The 24,724-nt window shown below is 43.8% G+C and overlaps 1 protein-coding gene and 1 long non-coding RNA gene across 4 annotated transcripts in view; one reads left to right on the top strand and one right to left on the bottom strand.

Moving 5' to 3' along the window:
* LOC147571030 (transport and Golgi organization protein 1 homolog) overlaps positions 1-16,005 on the top strand; it is a 494,441-nt gene extending 478,436 nt beyond the window's left edge. For all 3 annotated transcript variants that reach the window (XM_086696683.1, XM_086696685.1, XM_086696684.1), the window contains 15 exons: positions 3,140-3,161; positions 4,105-4,193; positions 4,448-4,510; positions 5,250-5,316; positions 5,480-5,618; positions 7,373-7,474; positions 8,161-8,221; positions 8,328-8,363; positions 8,446-8,513; positions 8,638-8,732; positions 9,739-9,815; positions 11,264-11,408; positions 12,508-12,584; positions 14,127-14,259; positions 15,236-16,005. In XM_086696683.1, the coding sequence (XP_086552809.1) occupies positions 3,140-3,161; positions 4,105-4,193; positions 4,448-4,510; positions 5,250-5,316; positions 5,480-5,618; positions 7,373-7,474; positions 8,161-8,221; positions 8,328-8,363; positions 8,446-8,513; positions 8,638-8,732; positions 9,739-9,815; positions 11,264-11,408; positions 12,508-12,584; positions 14,127-14,259; positions 15,236-15,351 (1,290 nt within the window). In that variant the 3' untranslated portion in view covers positions 15,352-16,005. The remainder of the gene's footprint in view (positions 1-3,139; positions 3,162-4,104; positions 4,194-4,447; positions 4,511-5,249; positions 5,317-5,479; positions 5,619-7,372; positions 7,475-8,160; positions 8,222-8,327; positions 8,364-8,445; positions 8,514-8,637; positions 8,733-9,738; positions 9,816-11,263; positions 11,409-12,507; positions 12,585-14,126; positions 14,260-15,235) is intronic.
* Positions 4,319-6,277, bottom strand: LOC147571031 (uncharacterized). The gene is made up of 2 exons (XR_015247799.1): positions 6,010-6,277; positions 4,319-5,243 (listed from the first exon to the last, which is right to left on the bottom strand). It is a non-coding gene; the product is annotated as an uncharacterized LOC147571031 (long non-coding RNA).
* Positions 16,006-24,724: the final 8,719 nt, after the last annotated feature.

Raw genomic sequence — 24,724 nt, 5'->3', positions numbered from 1 at the left:
GGTGATTGGTGATGCAGTTCAGTCCAACTGTGTTCTTATATTTGAATATCTTTATGCTCAATCTGTCAATGACTGATAGAGGGTGTTGAATTCTTGCAGCTGTAATAATGTATATGTCTACTTCTCCTATCAGTTGTATCAGTTTTTGCCTCATGTATTTTGGCACTCTGTTGTTAATGCATGTACATTAAGGATTATGTTTTCTTGGAGAATTCAGCCTTTATTATTGACCTCAGTATCTCCAATAATTTCCCTTATTTGCACATGTTTTGAAGGACAATTTAATTGTTCACAGAATTCTAGGTGGATGGGTTCTTTTCTTTTAACAGTATAAACATTTCAGTCTTCTTGATTGCATGGTTTCTGAATTCTGAGTATTTTTTGTCCTGGTTCCTCTTGGGTAAGGTGTTATTTCTTCCATCTCCCTGCAACTCCAGCCCCCAACACTACCCCTTAGCTTCTTGCAAAATTCTTTGTTTTCAATTTTCTCTTGATTGAATAGTATATGTCTAGGGATAGTCTTGTGTTTCTTGTGTTTTTGTTTTGTTTTGTTTTGTTTTGTTTTGTTTTTGGTTTGGTTTGGTTTTTTTGGAGGGGGGTATTTATCCTGCTTGAAATTCTTTGAGTTTCCTGAATCTGTGGTTTATGACTATCATTAATTTTGGAAAATTCTCAGTCATTTGCACTTCAAATGTATAAGTAGGTATTCCCATTTTGTGTATGTTACACCTTTGTCATTGTCACACTGGTCTTGGATTTTCTGTGTTGTATTTTTAATTTCTTTGTGTGCGTTTCTGTTTTGGGTGTTTCTACTTGACATTTCCTTCTGCTTGTTGAGTCTTTCCTCAGGTGTGTTGTGTGTGTTAATAAATCCAACAAAGGCATTCCTTATTTCTGTTATGATGTTTTGGATTTCTAGAAGTCCTTTTGGATCCTAGAGTTATCGTTTCTGTGCTCACATTCACCACCTCTTCTTGCATACTGACTACTTCTTCCATTAGAGTCATTATCCTATTAATCAGAGCGGTTTTACATTCCCAGCCTGATTATCCCACCATCTCTGCCATAGGAAGTGTGATTTAATGCTTGCATTCTGTGTTCAAAATATGTGGTTTTTCCTTTCAGGGTACCTTGTTAAGTTTTTGGGGAAGCTTGGGGTCACGTCCATGTTTAAAAAAACTGAGGTGAAGGCTTTTAGTGTCAAGTTTTGTCTTTCCCTAGGTTTTAGGCTGAGTTTACTCCCCTATGAGATAGGAAGGAGGAAGAGCACTGTAGTTGAGTATTTCCCTTCATCTGTATTGCTTGTCTTCAGAAAAACCCCATTAGGCTTTGGAGAAATAGTTTCTCTGGAGGGCAGGCCTTCTAAGCAAGAACAGAAGAGCATGAGTTTATTTATAAGTGGCTGTGTTTCCTCTTTTCCTGCCAATTTAGAAATCTTTCCCTTCAAAAAGAAAACATGCATATTAAGTACTTGGAAGGCCATCTCTCTTTCCATTTCCCCTGCTTAGGAAAGGAAACATGTGACATTAAAGGACTATCCATGGTTTCCTGTTTGCCCTCCGTAGATACACTTTCCTATAACAACATTTTTATGACTCACTTTTTGATACCATGATGATATTCCAATATCCTGGCAAGATGTTGGGGCTCGCTTCAGCATCACATCATCATTCAAAACTTTCAAATAGGGATATACGTCCTACCGATCAAGAAAATGTGTCTTTACCTTTTGTTAAAGTAGAGTCTTGCCTAGAATTTATTGAGCTATAATTCATCAGGGGATGACTTGGGTCTGGGTGTTACTGGGCCACCCAGACCAGGTTCTCCAGTCTCAGTGTCTTAGTAATGAACACTGATCGAAAGGGAAACAAAGCAGGTGGCGTTTATTAGAGATAGGTTGTATACAGCGGAGCCACCGAGAAAGAGGAATATCGCTCCCCAAAAGGGTAGTGTGCCAGGCTTATAAAGGCACTTTTCCAAAGGGTGAGGGGCTGGGAGTGGGGAAGCATCCTTCAGTCCCACAGTCATTATCTTATGGTTGTTACTTTTCAGTGGACGCAAGACAATCACAGGATGTCTTTTTCCATGGTTGACGTGCTTTTAGTGCTCCTAGAAAATAGAAATCCTAGTGCAGTCAGGCTTTAAATGGTTATTTCTACTTTTGCCCAGACAACCATTACTCCCTAATACCTGTTCTCTCTTTGGTTCACTTTCCCAGAAGTCTCCAGTATGGAAACTGTTAACCCTTGCCTTAGACCAGTGCCTTTACAGGAATTCAGTTCCTCTTGCTTTTCTTAGACCTTCTCAACGGGAGCCCTTTTTGCTTTGTTTTTGAAATGTTAGCCATCCTTTCTTTTGGTGCCTGTGCTTTTGCCCTAGCCATGTTCCACTCTCTTTCTCATCTGATGATGTGTTTTTGGAAGACCCTCTGTTTTTAGTGATCTAGGAAAATCATAGCACCTGACATGTTGTAATTGTTTATTGATTCGGAAAGCAGCCAACCCTGTGTAACATTTCAGAAAGCTTTCTAGAGAATGAAAGAAGCGTGTCTTCATACAAAGGTTTTCCTTTTCTTTCCTTGCCACTTCCTTCCTCCTTCCCATCCCTTCCCTTTCCTTCTCGCCCCCCTACCGTCCCCCTCCATCTCTCTCTCTCTCTCTCTCTCTCTCTCTCTGTCTCTTTCTTCCTCTCTCCCTTTCTCTCTCTCTCTCTCTCTTTCTTTTTTTCTTTTTTTGGCATTTCAAATGATCCTGGGTTCTGGACTTCAGTGTGGATGTTGGGTTTGACTACAAGAGAAAAAAAATCAGACAAATATTTTATTTACATATTTTTAAAACTGTCCGCATTATGCACTGACAGAATTGAATATTTTGATATTTATTTAATATAATGTAAATCTATCTTTTGGTCAAAATAAGCTCTGAATCGTTATGCTTTTATCAGAAATGGTTTATAAAGAATCATGAACTAAATATGAAATTCTACTTTTTTATTATATTAACATTATGAATTCATTATGCTGAACAAAATGATCATTGTGATTTCATTGGATGACCTTTCAGTATTTTATCAGGAAGAATAAGTTTTTACTATTACTATGTTTTGACCTCAAACTTAATTTTGTTTCTTCCTCTCTCAGACAGAGCCTCCAGTATATCCAGGTAAGATTTTAGGTTTGAGTAGTCTTTGTAATGTTTTTTCATTACTCGTGTTTGGTGTGGGTTTTCATTTTTTAACTAAGGATAAATATGGTGACTTCTGATGTCTACTTGATTTGTTAACTCTTGAAAATCGTTCTCTTCCCTGTTAGAGGCTAAGTGACAATGTGGAGGGATTGGCCTCTCTTAAGACAAGAGACCAGGGGAGGAAAACATCACAGGAGGAAGGAGAACAGAATGAGTGTAATTTTGCCTAGAAATGATTAGGACAGAAGTGATGATATGAGCCTGAGCTGTGGAGTGAGTACTTTGCCATGACCTGGCTTTTGGTGAGATGTGAAGATGAGAAAACCCTCTTTGAGTCTGTCAAGAAGCCTAAGCTTAGAAAAGAAGCCAGGTATTGCCAGGCAGGGTGTGTGTCACAGGAGAGGGTTAAACCAAGGTTTTGAGTCTGAGGTGGAGGGAGCCATTCATGCCAGGGAAAAGTGAACTTGATGCAAATGGGGGGCAATCTATTCTGCACGGACCCCATGGACTCTGGTGATTCTGTGGTGCTGTCTGTTGAGAGGCAAGGTGGCTACCTGACACTTAACAAGCCCTCAAAGACTGGTTGGTGTTCATCACTGTAAATGCAGCGGTGGTGGTGATGAGAAGAGTGACCTCAGGGCAGGAGAGTTCTCACATTGGGCCAATGTGAGAGGAGTTTGCACTTTGTGTCTGTTAGAGGAGTCGGTGTTCTAGAGCTTACACGTATAGGAATGTCAGTGAAATGAGGTTTCTTGGGTTTAAAATGCTGCTGAAACTTGCTTTCTTCAGGCACAATGAGAAAGCTAAAAAGTTAGTTACACCCATGTGTCAGATCATGTGTCTGTGCTGCTAATACAGTGGGATTATTCGATGTCACTGGTTTGGTAACAACCTTAAAAATTGTTTTATCCCCTTTTAGTTAATTTACAGCAAAAAACTGCAAAGATCAACACGTTGGAGAAAGAAAACACAGAGCTGGCTGAAGCAATATCCACGTGGGAACAGAAGGTAGCATTGCCCTTTCAAATATTTCTTGTGACTTCATTTTGATTAGTTTTACCTCTTGTAGTTCATCCTACTGACCTATTTCATGTGTTCTATGAATACTTCCAATTCAAGACACGCTTCACAAATGTAATAAAAAACTACCTTTTTATTTGTGAAAGGAGTCACACATCAGACATAGGCTTATCTACCACGATGCTATTTTTGAATTCTGATTCCTTTTTCATATGTTTTGTATATACATCAATGAATTAAAGATACATCTTCAAGAAGCTAAGAGAGAAAGTAACATTCACTCTGCTGAAGCTCTGAAGTTGAAAGTAAGAATCCTTTCTTTGCCTGGATTGCGTTCTAAACACACAAGTAAAATTAAGGAATTGTTATGACTCATTCAACATGTTCTGTTGAAGGAGAACATCAGAAAAGTTGAGCACTTCAATAAAATTTTAAATGACACCCTTCAAAGTGCACATGTTACCTTGCAATCAGAAAGAGAGAGAGAGAGGAATGTTAAGAATCAGGAAGTGCTAAGAGTTGGCTGCTTTTACTGTCATTTGACTTTGGAGGCTTTTTGTTCATTGGGTGAGGTGAGCATAGCATATTCGCTTGCTGTTTACCATAGTAGAGAGTGGGCCTCTGGGAGACAAACCTCCATCTGCACAGCTGCCATGTCACTAGGACCACCATGAGGAGTTTGCTATTTCAAGGACTAGGAAGTATCTTTTATTTTCACAACTAGGTCATTACCACATCATTCAGACCTGCCCTCCAAGATATGGAGAAAATCCCCCAAGATAGTTGAGAGATGAAGGGCAATAGCAAATTGTATACTGCCTTCTTCTCTTAATGCTCAACAATGTTCAGTGTGCATAGAGGAATATTCTCCTAAGAAAGCCATTTGTGAGCCCTTTGACTGGAACTATTTTCCATGTTCTTTGCCTTGTCCTTGTTGTATTTATGCCCCAGGATCTTTCTTTGTTGCCATTCACAGTCCTGTTGCACTCACATTGTTGTGCGATCCTTATTTCTTGAATGTATTTTCTCATATCTGTCCTAAAGTCAGAAGATGCAAACGGTCAATTGGAGGAACTGAGAGCCTGGAGGTCCAATAAACGTGCACTGGAAGGTATGTTGTCTGTTGGGGAGAAATCCCCATATGGTGGCAATGACTTTGCATTGGGAAGGGAAAGAATGCCTTCTTGCCTTCACACTAGTTGCCCTTTTCCTGTCACCCCAAAACCAAGTCTCAGGTCATATGCACATGCACAAAATAACCATTTTTTTTACAGCAAGGATAAAGGCCGTGGAAGACCTTCGTAATGATGTGAGTTCTATTAAAGCAATCAGGGCAGAAACAGCCAAAAGGCTGAAGGAGAGCAGAGACGTCCTTGATAAATCCTATGAAGAAAGAAAAATGGCTACAGCAAAGTAAGACGTTCATGTGATAATGGTCCCGAGTACTGTTGTATGAATGAATGTGGTGGCCGCTATAGATAAATATATTTCTTCTAGAATTGGATCCAGAGTATTTCTGCCGAATACATTCAGGAGAATTGTGCCTGCCCTTCCTACCTTGCTTCCTATAACCTGCATTTTCCTTTCTGTCCTTAGTGCTTGTCACACATTCTTGTGTCATGTACTTGGGGTAGAAGAGGGAAGATCCTGGCATTAAGCACACTGATAACAGGCTCCCCTCTGGATCCATTTACATTGGCCTATAGGTTTCAATCCCATCCCATTGTCTTATCAGCCGGAACTAGGTGATCTTTGTTCAGCACCGGACTTGGGTCAAAAATATTTAGGGAAAACATTGACTTACCTTGCTGCAGAAACCATGGGAGTTTCTTTCTAGACTGTGGGTTGGGATGGCATCAGTACTGCATCTCTTCATCCAGTCTGCAAGTGAGACTCGTATGAAGTGTGTCTTCATGGGTTCATTAGAAATTTGGTGCACCAGGTGCATGTTTCTTCTTTGGTCCAGTATTTCCTTTTGTTCTCAGGAGGAGGGCCTTTAGAGCCCCTCATTCACATTGAAAAGGAAATGCTTCCTTGTCTTCCCTGGAGGCTCAGCTTCTGTTAGTCCTTTCCACACCCAGGGTGGAGCCTGCTCTGTCTCACTGGCATGTTGTTTTTGTTAATTTGTAAGCTCTTTGTGGGAGCAGGTAGAGCACCCTGACCACCTTTCTATCTTCGCCCCCTTACAACAGAGCCTCTACATTACAGCCACCCCAGAAAACATTTGCTGAAGGACTACCTGAGAGGCCAGAAGGAAATGCATGTACCTTTCTCTGTCTAGTGCTTTTGTGTCCACTACTAACAGTCTTTCAGTTTTGCATGTGATTCTTGAGTACATCCGGTGCCAAGTTGAAACCCTTTAAAGCAACACCATGGACAAAATAGTCTGAGGGCAACACAGCAAACCAGCCTTTCTAAGCATTTCCCTTTGCTGCCTTCACTGTCAATGAACTGAGTCTTGTTAAAGTAGACTGACTCCATGAAGGTGATAGTTTTCCATCTGAAATCTGTTTCCTGAAGATAAGAGCCTGACTGTGGGACAGTTCACACCATGTTATATTTCAGCATATATTGCCACTCTAAGATTGGCCTTTCCCTCCACCAGGATCTTTGAAAGAGTGGGCAGGGGTTGCACTCCTGAACCTTAGTGGTGTATGGGAGTGATTTGCAATGCTGGTGAAGCCTTATCCTGGAAGGCTGTCTTTCATACTCAGTGTCTGTGTCAGGGTACAACTTCTGGACTGAGATTCAGTGCACTGCCCCATGGAGGTGTAAGGCAATGATGATCCCCTGCCTCATCCTAGTGGGTACAGTTGGTCAGGCACAGGTTTTCACACTGACCTGAAATAGGCCTTCTCCATCACAAACAAAAGACCAACTCTGGGAAGGCACAAGGTGCAATGTTATTTGATGACTTGACGATGAAGGAGTAGAAGCAGAGGACTAGAAAGGCGGCTCTGATTGTAGGCGACTTGGCAGCAGACGGAGGTTGAATTTTCTTTAACATTAAATGGGGTCTTCATTTCTCTGACTGTGTTGTCAGTCTGTGCATCGTTGGGGGAGGGGATAGGGATATTTGAGTCTAGGCTTTAAGAGAGCTGAGAAGGAAAAAGGCAGAATTTCTGGACCTTGGCTACTGGACTATGTATATATCTTTCCCATCTTAGGAATCTGGATATGACAAACTGTGAACTAGTGGCAATGAAGAATCAGATGGCAACTGCAGAGGAAAATCTGAAAATAGCTACAAGGGACATACACAAGTGCAAGTGAGTTCAGATACTAATTAGCAGCGGCTCATGAAACCCCTGTTCGTTTCTTAGTTCTAACCTTTGTACAATGGGTAGACTCCATGAATATAGTAATACAAACACAAATTCAGAGGACATATCCGTAGAGAATTAACAGATAGGAAAAGATAAGTATTAGAAAGAACAAAACAATTAAGCTACTAAACATTTCTGGGTCTCCAGCATTGACCTGCCCATGTAGAAACTTCATCCATGCCAACGTTCCTGAGGGGTGGTGTCAGTTGTCATAATCTATAGGAAAGCAGTGTGTCATAGGATGAAATCATATCCATCAACAAGGTAGTACCATCTGATGGTCCTGGCCTTTGCAACCCTAGGAAACCTGGTGAGTACACAAGTGAAAGGAGAATAGAACTTTATGTTGGCTTTATGATGAAAGTCACTTGTCACATGATGAATTAGGGCAAGATTGCAAATGGAAAAGAATTCTATGACCTCTGAACCCTACGGGCATGAAATAATGAGTAAGGAGAGGATGGAACAATAGCTTTGGTTCTGTACATTTAGAATTGTGTGAAAAGTGTTTCATGTGAAAGGATAAATTGTATTGGGGGAAGATATGAGGATGACGGGAACATGAGCAGATTATTTATAATCCTACCTACTATTAGGCCTTATTTGACGAAAACAATTGTATCTCACAGACAGCAAATTGAACAAACACGAGAACAGCTGCAGAAGGCAGAACGCACCTTCACACACCAGGTAACGTGAGTTCTGCCTGACATAGTGAACCCTTAGCACCTCATGTGGTTGAGTGTAGTGGCCCTTGGAATTCCTAAAAACAGACTTTTCATTGTTGCTTTTTCAGGTCGCAGTTTATGAGCGTAATGTTCGGAACAACTGGGTAAGTGTTTTCCTTTTTCCTCCTCTCTCTCTTTCGTTCCCAGTCTGGCACAACTGAAGGTGGATATGTTTTTCTCCCCTAGATCAAGACTCGGATCTGGGAGAGGAAAATGGCGGAGCAGAGCCGGGAGGTCGCCTGCTTGAAACACAGGTGTGGGAGCGTGACATGAGTTTTTATGGGTGTTTTGAGGGATGACAGCGGTGCTGTTTAGTGTCTAGTCAGAGGACGTGGTGTTGCAACTCTGATAGAAGTCCATTCTTTTTCTGTATCCAAGACTGGATGGGATGGAAGGAAAGAGGCTGCTTGATGGATACAGGAGGTGGAGACCAATGCCTGGAAGTCCAGAGATGCAGAACCCTGCGAGGAGAGGTAAAAGGCATGTGGTGATGTGCAGCAGCCTAATTTCTGCGGCAAAGCCTTTTCCTGTGGGTGTTCATTGTGTGTCCTGGACAGAACAGCAAACACTAAGGACAGCAGGTGGTCTGAAGGGGTGACAGAAGGGTGTTCTCCTCTGGTACTACAAGCAGTGAGGCACTTGTCCCTGTGACTGGTTGAGCTCATGCCCCTCCTCTGGCTGTGACCCTCCCACCTCCTCTAGCATCTCCCTGTGTGAAGAGCTTGGAAAGGATGACAGGACAGGGGCCTCATCCTTCTTCCCACCCGGACTCAATGTGAAGACTTTAGTTTATTTGAGGAGAAGGTCATTTATTGACTATTTTTAATGTTCCTTTCTTTTTATTGTTGTGAACTGTAGACCTACATTCCTGAATCCAAGCTCCAAATAGCTTCGTCCTCTGATGTTATCAGTGCAACTCTGCGGCTTCACTGCTAAACACCCATAGTTTTCCTTTACTCCTTAATATAATATCAGTCAAGTTCAGTTCCATTCAGAAATAGTTACATAATACTGGCTCCCATGTGGAAGGCAGCTTATAGATAAGCTGAAAGACTGAACAATTTGCCTGGAGTCAGAGGAAACACACCCATGCTCTTCTGTGGAAGGTTTTTTGATGTTATCCACCAACTGACGCTCTCATTTTAATTTTTATCTGAAATGAGATGCTGAGTTTACCCCTCATGTGTATTGAGAAATGGCTGTTTTGGTGACGATTTCCTGATTTCTCTTTGAGCTGCCCTGTTGAAAGTTATTTGACTAATTATGAAGAACATGAGCCAGGACCCTATGGTTTCTTCATTAAGATATGATGGGATGGATCTCCCCCTTATCACTAGGGTCAACTGAGGCTTGTGGGTTACTCTCTGCCTCTCCTCCTGGTCCTGAGTGTGGGCAAGAGTTTAACACGTCACAAAATGTGGTCTTTGTGTGAAATCTTCACAGTCTACTAAAATCAGAGTAAACCTCTATCCATTTCAGAGCCTTTAGCCGAAGGTGATGTCACTCCCATGAGTCACAACTACAAGCAGTCTACCAACAATGCCGAGACGGACAAGGTAAATGCTGGGGCCACTTTCAGCTGTAAGTCTGTCAGGAAACCCTCATTTGTGGAACAGCATGCTCTGCGGCCTTATCCCTGTTTTCTGTGTTGTGTGATATGTCTGCCTGTTTATATTCTCCAAATGCACAGCCTTAACCCAAGAGTCTACAGGCTGCTTTCTTTTCAGCCTGTCATCTTTTTTCTGGTCAGCTTAGTAGTCAAAGGAACTTAGAAGTTGACCACCCTATGGCTTTTCCCTTGTGTTCAAAATAACAACAACAGGAAGATACACTGCAGTCTATACCAAGTCTCTAAGCTTGTTGACTCCTAACACACTACCTCTCTGTGGGATCAGTCTTGTTGTTACTTTCCTCTTTCTGGTCACACTATTCATGTGTGAAGACTGACTGTTCATTGTAAACATGAAAAGACTTCCCCCAATCTTTATATTGTGTGCCTTGTACAATTTATGATGGTTTTAGACAAAGTCATTGTCATAACTCACCACCTTCACGTCTTCATGGGTAAATGAACTGTTTGGAATCCTTTCCAGCAGTATCTTAGGTAAAAGTATTCTGAACACACGGTCCTTCAGTTGTATTCATATGAGCAGGTTCTCTTTGTCTCCAGTCAGTGTGAGAGCTGATACCTTCGCTCATGACACATCCCTGGAAATGTATACCAAAGTCAAAACACATTTGCATTAATTCTGTTTCATGAATGTCTGCCTCTTTTTTCCCATAGGATGTATTACTCTGTGTCTTGTAGTGTACATAAAACCAGAATTCCTTATGAATTCAGGTAAACACTTGGGGGCCTAGTACTCATTGATGTGTAATATGTTCCTCACAGCAAACATTTCCTCAGGTCCCCTACAAGACTCCAGGCATCCCCAACTCCCGAGTGGTTTCTTGGCCTTTGACAGCACTTGCAGAAAGTAGGAAGACCTCTTTCTCAGCGAGGGAAGCAGAGGGGGCCAAGTGTGGGGCCGGCAGGCAGAACTTGTCCCCAAGAGTAGCTGTGATTCCATGTGCTGAGAATGAGCTGTGTATTTGCAGTCCATTTTTCTGTGTTCGGAATAAGCCAAAAACAGAGCTTTTGCCGTCACTGTAGTGGAGGGATGCAAAGTGATCCTGGACATGGATGTCCGCCTGTCTGGAATATGCTGCTTCATTAGTTTGGAATTACTTATTTCATCCTGTAAGATGGGATCATTTTGTTCTAAATTCTCAGACCTGGGCAGGGACATGTGGTGACAGTAGTTTAACCGCCTGCGTTTAGTTGCCTAAGCTGTAGGTGGTACCCAGTGGCAGGACAGAGTTTTCAGGTACTGATGCTAATCTCTTGGATCCTGGTGGCAGAGAAGGGGGCAGGTGCTGACCCGTACTTCTATGGGTTTCATCTGCTTTGCGGATTGGTTCTCTTGTGTGGCATCTGCACATAGCTGTCACTTCTGTTCTGCAGGGCAGTGTGGATCCGTGGCGACCTCCTCCATCAACTGGAAGATTCTGCACACCCTACCCTAGAGGCCACCGTATGATCTCCTGGGCACATCCACCTCCTGTACCAGGTTCGGGACCATCCCAAACCCCTCCACCTGCACCACTTGGTAAGATGATCTGGGCAGTATGAGTTGGCTTACAAAGAACCTTCATCTAATTTTTGTTGTTGTTGAGTCTTTTTTAAAGAAATTTGTTAATGTTTATTTATTTTTGAGACAGACAGAGACAGGGCATGAATGGGGGAGGGTCAGAGAGAGGGAGACACAGAATCTGAAGCAGGTTCCAGGCTCTGAGCTGTCAACACAGAGCCCGACGTGGGGCTGGAACTCACGCACTGTGAGATCATGACCTGAGCAGGAGTCGGATGCTTAACCGACTGAGCCACCCAGGTGCCCCGTTGTTGAGTCTTGTACAAGGTGCAGAGGTGGTACCACAGACCATTGAAATGAAAGGAACATGCCTGCCATCATCACCACATTCCTTGAGTTTCTCATGATTGACTTATCATCCTTGGGTCATTTCCCCCACCTTGTGTTGGTACAGGTGTCTCTTGTGGAGATGGAATGGGGCTGTATGCAGAAAAGCAGGCATAGCGCTTCAGCAGATGTGTGCCATACACAGTCCACGTGCAGGGCGGTGGGAGGCATGAGGCTCAGCCTAACGTATATCCATCCAGTTGAGCCCCCAGTCATCCACAGTTGTTTGAGGAGTTCTGAAAACACCTGAACCAGGGCTTTTATGGGGCTTCATCAGAGTTTAAAGAATGGCTCTCCCTTTACCTTGGGATCACCTGAAGCATGTGGGATACCCTGTGCATGTGATTTGGGATCTGACTGGGCCAGAGAGTTTAGGTTGCTTGAGGAATGAGGAGAGTGGTTTTTGTTTTTTGGGTTTTTTTGTTTTTGTTTTTGTGTTTTTGTTTTGTTTTAATTTTTTTTTAACGTTGATTTATTTTTGAGACAGAGAGATACAGAGTATGAACGGGGGAGGAGCAGAGAGAGAGGGAGACACAGAATCGGAAGCAGGCTCCAGGCTCTGGGCCATCAGCCCAGAGCCTGACACGGGGTTCGAACTCACGGACCGTGAGATCGTGACCTGAGCTGAAGTCGGACACTCAACCGACTGAGCCACCAAGGCGCCCCATGTTTTGTTTTTTTAATCTCTGCACAATCTACTCAAATCAGAATAAACCTCCATCCCTTCTAGGGCCTTTTGCGGATCCACATGTTGCTCCTGTGAGTAACAACAACACTGACTCTACCAAAGGGACCACGAAGGACAAGGTAAATGCTGTGGACATTTTCAGTTGTAACTCTTTGGCAAAACCCTCCTTTTTCTGTTCAGCGCTCTCTCCTGGCTTTGTGTCTGTTTTGTGTGTTGTATGATATGTCTGCTTGTTGTTCTCATTTTCCAAATGCACAGCCTTAACCCAAGTGTCTATGGGGTTCTCTCCTTTCTGCCTGTCAACTCCTTGTGGAAGGTTTAGAACCAATCGTGCCTAGGGCTGAGCACCCAAGGGCTTTTCTGGTATATACCTGGAAATAACCCAGGGAGGGAGAGACCACACTCCACCTGGAAGTCTTTTGGCATGACTTATTTTTTCTGGACCTCCTCAGTGTGGAATCATTGCTCTTGCTGTTTCTTCCTGTTCTGTTTCTTTCTAGGGGATTAATGTGTTCAGAAAATCGGCAGTTATCCTTATGTTTTGAAAATGCAAACTGCCTTCACTCCAACTTATATTTTTGTATGTGTCATTTAGAGTGGTCTTAGACAAAGTATATGTAATACCCATCAACATTCAGCCTTTTTTTTTTTTTTTTTTTTTTGTAACCGTGCTGTCTGGAATCCCTTCAGGTGTGCCCTGGGTATACATATTCTGAACTACGAGAGGTGACATATTTGTCCTAGAAAACACGCATTGCTACATGCGTGGTGAAGAGAGACAATCCGTAATTACCTGCATTGTAATTCTCCACTGTGTCCTTTGTGTTCACATGAGCACGTTCTCTTGTGTCCTGTGTCACTGTTACAGGTGTAACAGTGGAGATGTACAGCAGAAACGAAAGTGTATTTGTGTTAATTCTGTTATTTAGAATTTCAGCTCATCTTTTAGAGAACAAAAGTACCCTGCGAGTTGTACTGTATTTACCTGAGAAGTACCGCTGAATGCAAATAAATTAGCTAAGCCTACCTAACATGTATACGTAACATGTTCTCTAAGAACATGCTTTTCGAGGTTCTCTGCATGACCTCAGGATCCCCATCCCCGAACATGTCTCTGTGCCCATGGGTAGCACTTGCAGAGAGGAGAAGACCTCATTGTCGGGAGAGAAGCAGATCGGGCACAGGCGGGGGCTTAGAGGCAGAGCTTTGAGCCACGAGGGCTATGATTCCATGTGTGGAGCCTGGGATTGTCATTCCTTCTCAATCTGTAGTTCTTCACATACAAATAAGCAGCCTCTGTGGTGGAGGCGGAGGTGGGGTGGAAGGCGATTCTGGACTTAAATGCCTTCCTATCAGGAATATGCTATTTTATTAATTTGGTACTCCTTCCATAAGTCCTCTCGGACACGAGCTTGCTGTTCTACATTTGCACACATGTGGGAACACTGGTTTGTCCCCATAGCATCCGTTCCCCACCCCCAAAGCTATAAGTGGAACCCAAAGTATGGGTAGAGATTTTGGCGCTGATGCTGCCCTCTTGGAACCTGGTGGTGGGGAAGCTGGCAGGAGATGAGCACTGCTTCTTTGGGTTGTTGCCACTTTTTGCTGGTGTTGGTGCTTTGCTCTGTCCTACGAACATAGCTTTCTTTTCTGTTCTGCAGGCCATTATGAATGCAAGAGGGCCTGGTCCTTCCCCAGGATCGCCTTGCAGGCTGTCCCCCACGGACCACCCTTCACCACCAGTCACGGGCCATGGGCCACCTCCTCCACCAGCTCCTCCACGTACTAAATTTGGTAAGATGACCTGAACTGGATGAGTGACCGATAAAGCGTATTCGTCTTCTTGGTGAAAGACTTGGTGGGAATGATGTAGGGATGCTTGTGAGGGCTTGGCAATTCAACTGCAAACCTGCCTGGGGACAGTGTCACATATCTCAAGTTTCTCAGGACATAGTGTACAATGGGCTGTGTCATTTCCCTGTAATGAGGTCAGCTGTAGGTTTCTCTTGTCTACAAGAAAGAGGAGTTTTACACAAAGGCAGATGTATCAGGAGTACTGGTGCCTGTCTGAAAGACACAATGCTTTGAGCTCCGTGAAGGATGAGATGCACCCCTAAGTGTAGGTGCCTCAGGTGTCCCGTCTGAAAGGGGGCACATGCATTATATGACACAGACCTTGTGGTCACCAGAGTGGAAATACCAGTGAAGGATCCAGTGCGAAACTGGGGGAAACTTGAATCACGCAGGAATAGAAGGGAAGTTGAGCACAGTAAGCAGAGTTTGAGGAGGTGCAGAGGGGAGGGCGTTGGGGTCAGTAGGATGGACTTGGAGGCCATTTCTGGCAGGGCCCACACACTGGGAAGGGAGCATGAGGACAGTGTGAAGTCTGCAAAGGACTGCTGCACGGGTTCAACCACAATGTAGAATGCAGTCATCATCTCTGAAATGTCAACGTCACCACAGTGCACCTAGTTCATAATCTAAATAAATTTTGTTGTTTCCCTTGGTTTTCTGAAGGGTCTGGACGTGTATGAAGAATGTTCTGGGAGACTTGGGAAATTAAACTTAGTCTTAGGAAACGCTTGTCTGCCTAAGTTAGTGTGTCTCAGTGAGACTAAATGTGAAGGCAGGTTGTAGATCAGCTGTGCCGCTTCCTTGGCCTTCAGCCTGAGTCAGACTCTTGGTGGGGAACTCAGGGGTGAGGAGGAGCCGCCCCTGCTGAACTCTGGTCACCACACCCCTGCGTCTGCTGTCACCACCCTGCCTGCAGGTTTGCGTCTCCGAAAGTTCCCTCGCAATCTCCTGAGGTTTTGGCTGTGTTCCTGCTGTGTCAGCTCTAACACCAGCTCTCGGCGGTCATCTCAGAGCCTCAGGTTTGTAATCTGAGAAACAGGGACAATGTTGGTTTCTGAGGTCAGTACGATGAAGAGGTGAGAAGCACTTAAGGAATTTGTAAAATGTATGGGAGGAGTGGACACTCACCCTTCTCAGGGTGGAAATGAATGTATCTGCACACAGAAGGTCCTCAACAGATGTTCATTCAATTTCATGAAACTAAGAGTGTAATGCCTGAGGCTGAGAGGTTGGCAATCCGTGTTTCAAAAAATACGGCAAAGACCCCTGTGTTTTTTCTTTTAAAATTCAGGTCCTACTTTACGAAAAAGAAAAAGATAACTGTGATAGTGTGTACATTCAGGGATCTATATCTAAGATTTGAAGACAGTCCTAATCCCTTAGAGGTAGACACACAGATGCAGCCACACAATTAAGTGTTCATCCAAGGCCACAGATATATTGTTGAAGAGAAAATACATAGAGGAGAACACAAGATCCCATTGCAATAACCCAAAATCTCTTTGCCTTACAGGAGAATGTGAAATTTGAAGAGGACCCTGAACTGTGACCACTGGCTGTGGTGATGTGATATATTTAGAAAAGTTGTCTGATATGCGTATTTGACTGAATTCTTTCCCTGACCATTCCTGTCCCCTCTATTTTGTTTTTCCTCATTTCCCCTAATAAACCCATCACAGTTCTGTATCTCTGTCATTATCTGCTTCCAGGAGGACCTACGGTCATTCTGTGTTGATGTACACAGTGTGACCCCTGTATACACGGTCACAAACAGGTAGAATCTACAGTAATACGGGGCAGAAGATAAGTGACTGTTTGAATTGTATTGACTGCACATGTCCCGCTGGTTCCTTCTGGGGTGGTGGCCACAAGCTTCCTCCAGATCTGGTGACAGTTGTGGTCACTCGTCAATAGATCCTCGCAAGCACGTGGCACTTCCTACTCACCGTGGTGTGTGGTGATCAGCAGGGCAGCTATCAGCCCCCAGGACATGGCTGATTCGTGATTGCAAGACATGGATGAGGGGTCAGCAGTGTCTTGGGTAGAACAGTGCAGACACCCTGCATTAATCCACATGATGTGGATTTTCTCACGTACCAGCTACGTCATTGGTGCTACCTGGTAGCACCAATCCAGGTGGGAGCTGTTGTGGGTGTGAGTCTTATAATGACCCATATTCCTCTCAGTGTTTTCTGTTTTTATCTTTTATTTTGATGCAATGTTTATTTTTGAGTGAGGGAGAGACAGAGCACAATTGAGAGAGGGGCAGAGAGAGAGGGAGACACAGAATCCAAAGCAGGCTCCAGGCTCTGAGCTGTCAGCACAGAGCCTGACGTGGGGCTCAAACTCACAAATCCTGAGATCATGACCTGAGCCAAAGTTGGACACTTGAGTGATTGAGCCACCAAGTCGCCCCACCCCCCACCGTTTCCTTTTTGAGGGCCGGGCAGGGCAGATGTCAATGACATGATACCCATTCCTTCCGCACCACCAAGGAGGAGTTGGGTGTAAGCATCTGACTCTTTCCGGGTCCTCAAAGCCCATGCATTCTGCCCCAGAGCGCCTGACTCCTGCTGGGCCCGCCTTCCTCCCAGGTTATGGAGGCAACCAGGCTTCCATCCATGTTGGGGTCATGGCTGGGCCACCAAGGGCTCAAAATCTGGCTGTCCACATGCTTCCCTGCGGTGGCTGGGAACAGCCATGCTCCAGTAAAGGTCAGCATGAGCAGCTTCTCTAAACAGGATTCTCATCCACTGTGATCAGGGCCTGAGCTAAAACATGACAGGGGAGAGGGGGACACAGGGGATGTGGTGCCATTTCCTGGACAGGGCTGCGCAGAGCAGAAGGCCAAGGCCTGCTAATCTCTGGATTCTGGATGGTAGGTGAGCAGTTTAAAACACCACAGCCTTCTCTTACATCAAAAGAGAAACCTATATCTTCACCCAGCCTTCCTCTGATATGAAGAGATGGGAATTATGATTTGAAGCCACAATTATCTACCTATGAGTCTGATGGAAATGATTTCATCCATTTTCGTCCATAAAGCACTTTTCATTGAAATTACCCATATACAGGCAGGAAATTTATACCAGATGTGTAGCTTCCTCTAGAGGCACATTCTGACCTTGTCCCATTTGTGTCCTCAAAGACATTATTGACAACTTGAAAAATAAGCTCTCAACATCAAGATGGTGACAATAGAGAATGTGGTATAAATGGAATTTCATATGTTCTCAATTAGTAATAATTTTTAATGGTGAAGGAGAAATTAAAAATATTGTCATTTTTAATTGAAATATAGGAGACTCCCCATGTTGTATTAGTTTCAGGCATATATCATGGTGATTCCGTGTGTATACATTACGCTCTCCAGGTACCTATACAAGGGTAGCTATATTGGGAAAGCATGCAACGCTTTCTTACAGGATTGACGCTATTCTATGGGCTGTACCTTGGATCCCAATGGCTTATTCATTCCATAGCTGGAAGCCTGTATCTCTTTCTCAGAGGTGTCAACTTTTTTATTTACCCAAGTATTTTGGTGCTAAACACCATGACCTGTAGGTCAGCAGGTGTCAATTTGCAGTCTGTATTTCTGCGAATGCTGCTTAAAGCATTACACATGATATCACTACGTCAATAAATTCGGTTTCATTCTTCACTCAGTAAAAAGGAGAAGGAAAAGGTTTCTTTGTGTCCCAAGCAAGCCCTTCGCTAAGACCCTTCTGGATCAGGAGAACAGGCTTCACTGGACCAGCTGCACTCTCAGTACTTCCAGCTGAGCAGCCATGGCCTTGAGCATTGCAGGAATTCCCACGGCAGCCGGCAGAGGGCGCGCACGCACCACGCCCAGGGAGGGGCCGGGCCTCTGCGTGGGCAGTGCTGGCCTGAGAAGGCGCCCACTAGGCTTTTCTGATCCAGGGCGCCTCCGGGCTGGGAAGGCTTCCTTGCTTCTGAGGACCCAGTGCCTCTGAGTGTGGGCAAAGAGCCAGAGCTGCGTTTCCAGCAGGTTCCGCCCCCGGGCCTGGGGGAGACCCTGGAGGCTTCGCAGCCCCTTGGCGTCTCCTAGGTGGTGGGGTTGAGTCCCGAGGCGGGGGAGGCAGGGCCTGGGCGGTTTCCCCGGAAGCGCGGGTGGTCGGTTGGCGGCACAGTCCCTTGCTTTTTCTGGGCTGTTCGTGGTTTGTTCCTCATTTCCCCTGCCGGTATTTCCCTGGAGGATCCGTGGATTCATGGGGTCCCGTGAGGCCACGTCAGAGAGGCTGGGCTTGGTTTGTTCCAGGTCAGGCTTGTTTTGGGGGAGAAATCCTGACACAAATTCGGAGGAACAGGAGCCGCATTCAGTTGGGAAGTGAAGACGCCAAATGTTGACTCTCAGGACCTTCTAGAAAAAGGAGCTGGGACCCAGCTCATTTCATAATTTGAAAATAGTAGCCAAGGTGCTTACGGTAAAGTCATAACAGATGTGTAGCTCCCTGTAAGTTGCATGCGGCCTTGTCACGTGTGTCCATCAAAGATATTATTAGTGACTTTTCAGAGAAGCTCTCAACATCCAGATGGTGATGTTAGAGAATGTGGGATAAATGGAATTTCAGAGTCTAAATTAGGCATGATTTTTTAAAAAAATTTAATGTTTATTTTATTCTTTTTTTGAGAGAGTCCCAGCTGGGGAGGGCGGAGAGAGAGGGAGATGCCAAATCTGAGGCAGGCTCCAGGCTCTGAGCTGTCAGGCAGAGGCTGACATGGGGCTCAAACTCATGGACTGCAAGATCATGAACTGAGTCGAGGTCGGACGCTTAACTGACTAAGCCACCCAGGCGCCCCAGGAATGATTTTTTAATGGCAAAGAAGGAGAAATTAAAAATAGTGTAAAGGATGTCGATTATTTATTGAAATATTGTTCACACATTTGTTGTATTAGTTTTAGGCATAAAGTGTAGTCATTCCATATGTCTATAAATTATGTTGTACTTAACCACAAGTGTAGCTATCACGTGAAATCATGCAACATTATTATTACAGGATTGACTCTATTCCATTGGCTATACCTTGTAGCCCTAGGACTTATTCATTCCAGAGCTGGAAGCTGGTATCTCTCTCTCAAACGTGTCAATTCTTTATCTAACCTAAGTATTTTGGTGGTAAACACAATTACCTCTTGTTCAGCATGTGTAAATAGGTGGGCTGCTTTTCTGTGACCCTTGCTGCAAGCGTTACAAATGATGTCATTACATAAATAAATGTGGTTTCATTCTTCACTCACAAGAAAGGGTAAGGAAAAGATTTCTTAGTGTCCCAGGCCCTGTCACTAAGACCCCTCCCAATGTGGAGAACAGGCTTACTTGCCCAGAACACCTTCAGTCCCTCAGCTGAGGGCCATGGCCTTCAACATTGCAGGAATTCCCATGGTAGCCAGCAGAGGGCGTGCGAGCACCACAAACCCTGGGGGCGGGCTCCTCTCTATGCACGGTGATTGCCGGCAGAGGGCGCCTCATCGGCTTTTCTGACCCAGGGCACCTCAGAGCAGGAAGGGCTTCTGTGGCTCCCAGAGCACTCAGGGCCTCTGCCCTTGCCTGAGGACAGAGACCAGAGCTGCGTTTCCAGCAGGTTCTGCCGCCCTCCCCAGGGGAGACCTTGGGAGCCTTGCAGCAACTTGGTGTCTCCTGAGTCACCAGAGAGAAGCTGCCTTGTTGCACTGAGTGTGGAGGAGAGGGCCCTGGGTGGCTTCCCTGGGCACTGGCCAGTCGGTCAGCAGCACAGGCCCTTGCATTTTGTGGGCTGTTCCCGTGTTTCATTCCTCACTTTCCCGGACAGTATTTGAACAAGACGTATTTTATTAAAGGACCCGTGGATCGAGGGGTCTCATGACATCACATCATGGATGCCGTGGATGGTTTGCTCCAGATTCAGGCTGGTTTCCAGGGAGAAATCCTGACAGAAATTCAGAAGACCGGGAGCTGCTTTCAGTTAGGATGTGAATACATGAAATATTCGTCTCAGGACCTTCTAGAAGAATGAGCTGGGACCCACTTTCCGAGTCCTGCTGGAACCAAAGACCGAGGTAAGGGCACAAACTGTCCCCCACATCTTACATGCTTTTACAGATTTTCATGGTTATTTTTCAACCTAGTGAAATGATTGAAAACTACAGAAAATCTGGTAGGTAGGTGTCATTAACCTTATGTTATAGTTTAGTTTAAATTCCAGGTGGTAAAGTAGAGTGTAATATTAGTTTCAGGTGTAAATATAGAGCAACACTTCCAGACGTCACTGGGTGCTCATCCCAGGTGCACGTCTTAATCCGCATCACCTGTTTCATCCATTCCCCCCCCCTCCCCCATCCCACTGTGGAAACCCTCGGTTTGTTGCCTAGTTAAGAGTCTGTTTGTCACAGTCTCCTTCCCCCAATCCCCCCAACCCCCGCCCCCTTTGTTTTGTTTCATTTCCATGTGTTAGTGAAATCCTATGGTATTTGTCTTTGTCTGACAGGCTTATTTCACCCAGCATAACATTCTCTCGCTCCATCCACCTCATGGCAAATGACAAGATTTCATGTTTTACAGCTAAATAATATTCCATTCCATATACTACATCTCAATTTATTTGTCAGTTGATGGAAACTTGGGCAGTTTCCGTAATTTGGCTGTTGTAGCAAATGCTGCTGTGTCCCTTTGAAGTATTATTTTTGTATTCTCTGTGTAAATATCACATAGTGAAATTGCTGGATTGTAAGGTAGTTCTGTTTTCAATTTTTTGAGGAATCTCCATGATGTTTTCCAGAGTGGCTGCACCAGTTTGCATTCCTACCAACAGTGCAAGAGGTTTCCTCTTTCCCCACATCCTTGGCAACACGTGTGGTTTCGTCATTCATTGATTTTAGTCATTCTGACAGATGTGATGAGTTATCTCATTGTACTTTTGAATTGTATTTCCCTGAATATCAGTATTGTTGAGCATCTTTTCATGTGTCTCTTAGCTATCTGTATGTCTTCTTTGGGAAAATACCTATTCGTGTCCTCTGCCCATTTTCAGTTGGATTTCTCACTTTTTGGGTGTGTATAACTTTATATATTTTGGACACTAACCCTTCATCAGATGTCGTTAGCAAATATGATCATGCTGTAGGTTGTGTTTTAGTTTTGTTGATTATTTCCTTGGTGACAGAAGCTTTTTATTTTTATGAAGTCCCATTCTTTTTGCTTGTGGTTCCCTTACCTCAGGAGATATATCAACAAAGACGTGTGTACAGCCATTGTCAAAGAAGATACTGCCTGTGTTATCCTCTGGGATTTTTATGGTTTCGGGTTTCACACATAGGTCTTTATCCCTGTTGGATTTATTTTTGTGTATGATGTAAGAAAGTGGTCTGTTGCTGTTTTATTTTGTTTTGCAAGTTGCTGTCTAGTTTTTCTAAAAACATATGTTGAGAGTTTTTTTAAATTATTTATTTTTGAGAGAGAGACAGAGAGCATGCAGAAGAGGGGCAGAGAGAAATGGAGAGAGAGAACCCCACGCTGTAGAGAGAATGTCTACACTGTCAGTGCAGAGCCTGACACGGGTTTCAAACTGATAAACGCTGAGATCATGACCTGAGCTGAATCCACAATTAGATGCTTCCGTGACTGAGCCACCCCTGTGCCCCAAGAATCTCTTTTTTTCATTGGATATTCTTTCCTGCTTTGTTGAGGATTAATTGACCATATAGATGTGAGTTCATCTCTGGGTTTCCATTCTATTGATTTATGTGTCTGTGTGTTTTTCTTTTTCTTCCTTCCTTCCTTCCTTCCTTCCTTCCTTCCTTCCATCTTTTTTTTTTTTTTTTTTTTTTTTTTTTTTGCCAGTACAGTGTTCTCATCACTACAGGTTTGTAATATAACCTCAAGTCTGGAATTGTGAGGTCTCCAGCTTTGCTTTTCTTCTTCAAGTTTGTTTTGGCTGTCTGGGGTCTTTTGTCGTTCCATACAAATTTGGGGATTACTTGTTCTAGTTCTGTGACAAATGTTTTGTTAGGGTGATAGGGATTGCATTACATGTGTAGATTGTTTTGAGGAGTGTAGACATTTTAACAGTATTTGTTCTTCTCATCCATGAACATGAAATGTATTCTCATTTCTTTGTGTCCTCTTCCATTTCTTTCATCAGTGCTTCATAGCCTTTACAGTATAGGTCTTTCACCTCTTTGGTTGGGTTTATTCCTGGTATGTTGTGGTACTTGGTGCACCTGTCAATGGGATTGATTCCTTACTTTCTCTTTCTGTTAATCCGTGATTCATCTATAGAAACGCAATAGATTTCTGTACATTGATTTCTGTATATTGTGACTTGTGAAACTCATGTATCACTTCTAGCAATTTTTATGGGGGTCTTTCATGTTTTTTATAGAGAGCATCATGTCAGTTACAAATAGCGAGCGTTCCACTTCTTCCTTGCTGATTTGGTGCCTCTTATTTCTTTTTGTTGCCTGATTGCTGTGTCTAGGATTTCCAATACTATGTGGAGTAGCAGTGGTGTGAGGGGTCATCCCTGCGTTGTTCCTGACCTTCGAGGAAAAGCTTTCAGTTTTCCCCATTGAGGATGAGATTAGCTGTGGGTTTTTCACAGATGGCCTTTAGTATGTGCAGGTAGGTTGAGTCTCAATCTATTTTGCTGAGGGTTTTTATCATGAATGGATGTGACATTTTGTCAAATGTTTTTCCCGCATCTGTGGAAAGCATCATATTGTTCTTCTCCTTTCTTCTATTACTGTGGTGCATCATGTTGATTGATCTGTGAATGTGGAACCACCCTTGCAGCCCAGGAGTCTATCCCAGTTGATTATGGTCAATGATTCTATTAATGTATTGCTGAGTTTAGTTTGAATGTATTTTCATGAGAATTTCTGCATACATACTCATCAGGCTATTGGTCTGCAGTTTTATTTAAAAAAATTTTAAATACATTTTTAAATGTTTATTCATTTACTTAGAGTATATAAAGGTGAGGGAGGGCAGAGGGGTGGGAGAGAGAGAGAATCCTGAGCATGCTCCACACTGTCAGCACAGGGTCCAATGTGGGACTCGAACCCAGGAACTGCAAGATAATGACCTAATCTGAAGTTAAGAGTTGGACAGTCAACCAACCAAGTCACCCAGGGTCCCCTGCAGTTTTCTGCTTTAGGGGAGTCTTTATCTGGTTTTGGTGTCAGGGTAATGATGGCCTGATGACATGAATTGGTAAGTTTTCCTTCTTTTTTATTTTTTGTAAGAATTCGAGAAGAATAGATATCACCTCTCCTTTAAATGTTTGGTAGAATTCATCAGTGAAGCCGGCTGGCCCTGAACTCTTCTTGTGTTGGGGGAGATATTTTTTTATTACTGATTCAGTTTCTTTCTGGTTTCAGATTTTATGTATCTTCCTGTTTCAGTTTTGGTAGTTTATGTGTTTCGAGGAATTTATCCATGTTTCTCAGTGTCCAATTTGTTGCCTATCGTTTTCCCTAATATTATCTTCTAACTGTATTTCTGTGTTGTGGACTGTTATTTCTCCTGTCTTATTTGTGATTTTATTTACTTGAGTCCTTTCTCTCTTCTTTGTGAAAAGTCTGCCTAGGAGGTTTTCAAGGTGATTACTGTTTTTAAAGAACCAGCCCCTGGTTTCACTGATTTGGTCTAGTGTTTTTCTAGTTTCTATTATCACGTATGTCTGCCTTAATCTTTATTATTTCCTTCTTTCTGCTGTCTTTAAGCTTGCATTGTTCTTTTTCTCATTCCTTTGGTTGTATGTTTCGATTGTTTGAGATTTTTCTTGCTCTGTAAGGTAGGCTTGTATTGCTATATATACTTCCATCTTAGACTGCTTTTGCCTCATTCCGAAGGTTTTTACCAGTGCATCTTCATTTTCATTTTCATTTGTTTCAGTGTATTTTCTCATTGATTTCCTGGTTGGCCCATTCGTTTAGTAGCATGTTGTTTAACCACCCCTTATTTGTGGCCTTTATTATGTCATCTAGTGTCCAGGGCCGGGCACATCAGGGAGTGTCTGTGGTGTGTGTTGCGTGCACTGTTTTGTGTTCTGGCTGCACTATCCTTCAGGCCAGTCGTATGGGCAATGTATGGTCCTTGGCCGGAACGTGGGGAGTTTTATCTAGGTCTGCTCTGATCTGCTTGTTAAATGAGACTTGGAACGACTGCCACTAGAAGTGAAGCCCTGCACAACTGTCTGGTCAAGAGAGGTGCTGTGGTCAGGGGCTTCTGCTGGTCTTCTGGGGAAGGGGCCAGCTCCATTGGGATGGAGGCAAGCTTGACCTGGAAGGCCAGTCTTGCCAGAGCACAGGGTGTGGTCTTTGATCTAAGCAGGTTAGGCAGTCAGTGTGGGAATTGCCTTGTTTCCAGCAGGTGGCTCTGTGTTTATGCTGCGGGGCAGAGGAGGG

This window comes from Puma concolor, unplaced genomic scaffold (genome assembly GCF_028749965.1).
Source record: "Puma concolor isolate L17-30 unplaced genomic scaffold, mPumCon1.1.hap2 unalloc_scaffold_7, whole genome shotgun sequence".
NCBI lineage: Eukaryota > Metazoa > Chordata > Mammalia > Carnivora > Felidae > Puma > Puma concolor.
This window is presented reverse-complemented; position numbering and strand designations above follow the sequence as displayed.